Source organism: Alosa sapidissima, chromosome 23 (assembly GCF_018492685.1).
Source record: "Alosa sapidissima isolate fAloSap1 chromosome 23, fAloSap1.pri, whole genome shotgun sequence".
In the NCBI taxonomy this organism is placed as follows: domain Eukaryota; kingdom Metazoa; phylum Chordata; class Actinopteri; order Clupeiformes; family Clupeidae; genus Alosa; species Alosa sapidissima.
The window spans coordinates 9,859,976-9,864,975 of NC_055979.1; the positions used below are offsets into that span (position 1 = coordinate 9,859,976).

General features: G+C 48.1%; 1 protein-coding gene across 1 annotated transcript in view; it reads right to left on the reverse strand.

The window, feature by feature from the left end:
* The window catches only part of cntnap5b (contactin associated protein family member 5b), a 65,323-nt gene that overhangs the window by 37,004 nt on the left and 23,319 nt on the right, over positions 1–5,000 (reverse strand). The window contains exon 5 of the mRNA XM_042079994.1: positions 1–18. This exon is cut by the window's left edge and continues 186 nt beyond it. Coding sequence (XP_041935928.1) covers positions 1–18 — 18 coding nt within the window. The remainder of the gene's footprint in view (positions 19–5,000) is intronic.

Below are 5,000 nucleotides of genomic sequence, written 5' to 3' on the forward strand. Positions count from 1 at the left end.
AATCTGCCACGTCGGACTCTGCCAGGAGGACAAGACAGAGAGAGAGAGAGAGACAGTGAGAAGGAGAGAGAGAGAGAGGGGGAGAAGACAGAGAGAAGTGCAGAAGAGAGGGAGAGAGAGGGAAGGAGAGGGAAATAGAGAATAAAGGGGAGAAAGAAGAGAAAAAGAGGGAGAGATAGAAGAAGAGAGAGAGAGAGAGAGAGAAGAAGTAAGAGAGAAGGAGAGAAGGGGGCAGGGGGGGAGAGATAGAGGGGGTGAGAGGGAAAGGAAACTGGTTTTGACCTGGAGTGAAGGGCAGAGTGAAAGCACACTCTTGTCCACCTCCTCTGTCTGGCCTCTCCCTCTCTTTCCCTCCCCCTCTCCCTCTCTATCCCTCCCCCTCTCCCCCTCTCTTTCCCTCCCCCTCTCCCTCTCTATCCCTCTCTCCAGACCGGATCGCTGTGAGTTTTCCTCCCTCCACATGGGTCTGACTTTATCCAGCCGTGACAGGCTCGGGGCAGCCAGCCGGTGCTAGACAAGACTCGTCGGCTTCCGTATGGGGTTCGGCAGGCCCCGCTCACGCTCGCGCTATGCAGGGCTCCATATGGGCTCAGCAGCGATCGGGGATGGAAATAGGGTCGGTGCACTATTCTGCTGTGCGCCAGTGCAAATGCTGCAGGCACACATCCAATTATGCCCAGGTTTGCCACTTATTTCCTGCGAGATGTGGGTTGGCGAGCCACCCCCATAAGAAGCCGTAAGAAGTGTCAGAGTCGACGCCAACACCAGACGGTCTATACATATCGCTTGTGACAGAGATTCAGATGGAAAGATTGGGTGGAGGAAGGAAATGTATCAAAAATAAATAAAGAACCAGACAACTTGACAGAAAACACATCAGATGTGAGAGTGTGAATTACCCCTACGCTATGTGGCAAACAGAAAAGAAAAACAGCATTTCAAAAAAAGTGACATGGGACCAGCTTCTGAAGCTCTCGAGGGCTTTCGCACTCTTTTTCTCCGCAACTTTTTCTTCTCTGGCCAAGATGAAGATGAAACAACGGACATGTTTAGCATAAAGCAATTACTGGTACCCTGACATACATTGCATGCATTGTCCCTCGTGAAATTATAATGAAACAAATTCAACGCCTCGGGCGGAATCCATTCGCAGTCATTACTTATTTCATGCTTTTCCTGAAATAACTCTCAGCTAACTTGATTATTTAAATGCCCATTTATCAGCCTGGCCCAGCATCCATCCCCCAAAGTATTCTGTTTGCTGTGTACAAACAGGAAATATTCACGCCAAAGGCGACAAGCCAAATGCAGCTCTTAATCTGACCTCTGTTTTGACATACTTGTCCAGCATATAATGTAATCTCTTTAGAGAGAGGGAGAGGCAGGAGAGGATGAGATGAAAGAGGGAGAGAGGGAGACGGAGAGATATATGAGGGAGTGACTGAGAAAGAGGGATAAAGAAGAGAGAGGAGGAGAGAGACTGATGAGAGAGAGAGAGAGATAGAGTGAGAGAATAAGTGGAGAAGATGAGCAAACCCGGGGAGAGGGGAAACTCTCAGTCTATCTCTCAGTTTGATTAATGCACTTAATGGAATTAACAGAGCAGTTCAATGTTATGACTTAATGAACACTGCCTAAGGAGTCATACACAAGAGCACACACACACACACACACACACACACACACACACACACACAACCACACACACACACACAGACACACAGACACACACACACACACACACACACACACAACCACACACACACACGTACACACACACACACACACCACACACAAACACACACACAAACACACCTGAGGGAACCATCACTTACAGTTTATCAAACCTGCCATTTGCACAAGCTTAAAAACAGCTCCCCCTCTCATTGGTAGCCGTGGAGTCTGTCAGATTAGAACAGCGTGCGGCTTCCCCTGAGAGCTCAGACAACCAACACTGCCAGACGTCAGGCGTCACGCGGCAGGCAGCAGGCGCAAGGCGGCCACAGCCGGCACCCGCAGTCGCCGCGGCACCCGCTCACACTGCTTTATGTCTGCTGCAATTTCATACAGGGATCTAACACCACACGATAACACTCTTCATACAAGCAGGTGGGTAAACACCACTCCTCCACCATCCCCCCCTCCTTCTCTCCCTCCCTCCATCCCTCTCTCTCTCCCTCCCTCTATCCCCTGTTCACCCTCTTATGGAGTCTCCTCAAATGTCATCCTTAAGTCAGACCCCAAACTAAAGGGCTTTCCACTCACCATTAATTGTGCAAATATCTCTGTTAAAAGCGCAAATATATTCACCATTATGGCGATAGGAGGGGTTCTTGCTGCGAGGCCATTATGTGTAATGAATGCTCCCACAAAGGGGGTAATTATAAACATAATTACTGAGCACTAATTCAGGCGCTCGTTCATTTTAGCGCCGTCGTGAAGGCAAACGTGCCGTCGCCACCTGCTCGGCCTCTCGGTACAGCGCCGCCACTCATCGCTCTGCTCTCCAGACTCTGCTCTGGGTTCCCGCTAGGGCTGGGCGATATGGCTGAAAACTGTATCACGATATAAGTATTTCATATCAGGCGATATTGATAATTATTAATTTTTTTTTTTTAAAAATCGATTTCAGATAAGGACCAGGAGGGGAAAAAAGTTCAATTTAAACACTTTTATTTTAAACTTAACCTTCCTCTGATTTGAATCACCTCAGTTATTAATCAAAGCAAACAGGGAAAAGAAATAGCAACACAATCATGAAAAACACTCAAATAAATAAATGTGCACATAAGTCTGAATGAGCAGCACTGGTTGAAGCCTGGAAATATTGTAAACAAAGTAGCTTAATTTGCTAGTTTATCATAGTCTACTGGTTAGACTGTTCAGTTTTCCCACGTGTGTACTCTCGTACTTTTTCTCCTTGGGACAGGCCCGTTTGAGTCTTGGAAAATACTTTTCCATTTGCATTGGGATTGAGATAATTAGAATTTAGCAGTCAATTTGAAGAGTTTTGAACAAATTCGTGCAGCGTGCTAATGCGCCTGTTGATAGGGAGAGAGAGAGAGAGTGCACGGGGCAAGGACTCATTGAGAGTCTGTGTTGAGGTAGGCCTACTTCTATCGTCTACACTGGTAGAGTTCCACATACTAGCTACAATGCAAGATATATTTAGCCTATTTATTTATGGACAACGTAAGGCGGGAGGTGTGTGTTGCTTTTAATTATTGAATGTTCTATCGAACGCATTTTTATTGATATCGATTACATGTCTATTGCGATACATATTGCTTTATCGCCCATCCCTTGTTCCCGCATTCTCTCTTCCTCTTTCTCTTTCTCTTTTTTCTTTCTCTCTCTCTCTCTCTCCTTCTTCATCTCTATCTCATCTTGATTCAATTTCAGAAGTTCTATTAGCGTGACAGTAGCATACACAGCATCCTCATGGGCAATTAAACGGACAAGAACTAAGTACAACATAGCCAAGGAAATATATATCTCTCTCCTTATCCCACCACTCCTTTCACCCTCCATCCCTTTTCCCTCTATCCCTCTCTCTCTCTCTTCCCCCATCTCTTTCTCTCTATCGCTCCCCTCTCCTTTCATCTCTCTTTCTCTCTATCTATCCCTATCCCACCACTCCTCCCTCCCTCCATCCTTCTTTCCCTCCATCTCTCTCTCTCTATCTTCCCCATCTCTCTCTTTATCGCTCCCCTCTCTTTCCTTTCATCTCTCTTTCTCTCTCTCTCTCTGTCCGTCTGACTGGCTGGCGGTGGGCTGTGGGCGAGCGTGGCGATGCCTCCATTATCTTGCCCTATTAGGGAAATTGTGTGTGGTCAGCAGATGCTTATCGTGTTTGATCAGCGCGGTAAGCCGAGATACCCTCAGCGGCGGGAGTCGGTCGCTGTGAGCCATTTCCTCGCCGCCTCGCGGGCAACCGGTATGTATGTGTGTGTGTGTGTGTGTGTGTGTGTGTGTCCACCACAGGGAAAACACGCCGCAATGTGGCTGTAGGGCAGAGAGTCGCCAGCACAGTCACGGACAGGAAGCAGCTCGGACTGCTAATACGACACGTTGTCCGGCGTGTAAAGGAGCACATCAATAAATAAACAAGGCGCAGGGATAAATAAGAGGGGGAAGAAAGCAGCTCGACAGGCTTTGTGAATATTTCACGACGTGCTGTGTGCTACTGATTTCCCCTTGAAGTAATCAATGGATTTCCCCCCCGCCCCCGCTAATGAACACACCCTACAGTTGTCCACAAGCCCAGCTAATGTGCTGCGAGAGGAGAGGGGGGATACACTGGCCGCAGTCCAGATCTGACGCCCATTTCTCCACACGCCCCCGATGTTTGCTCTCCTGGCAGGCGCTTTCGCCCACAGTGACTTGCAGTTGCAGGTGCAGATATTTATCAGTATGACTGGTGTTTGAGATAGCAATCCTGACACCATGCCCTGACCGCAAGCGAGCGTCACGACAGTATGTCAACCGCACACTGCCAAGTGTCCACATTGAAACTTTCTATTCATTACAAAACGTCCTAAAACTTCTGACAAATCATAGGCTCACCAAATCAAGATGGGGCATCCGTCAGCAACACTGCAACTGGCTACATTTCGATACGTGCTACTAGCGACTTAAGGAAAAGAAAAATGTGTTGGTTCTGTGTTTGCACTTTGCCACCTGGCTCTACCTTTACAATTTCACTAAGCAGCTCAACTTCCTGGCTGAAAGGTCGTACAAATTGGAATCAGTTGGTATATTGAACAGTTGGAACAAATGAGTGGCCCACTCGTTAGCACTCTGGACTTGTAACCGGAGGGTTGCCGGTTCGAGCCCCGACCAGTGGGCCACGGCTGAAGTGCCCTTGAGCAAGGCACCTAACCCCTCACTGCTCCCTGAGCGCCGCCGTTGTAGCAGGCAGCTCACTGCGCCGGGATTAGTGTGTGCGTTACCTCACTGTGTGTTCACTGTGTGCTGTTTGTGTTTCACTAATTCACCGA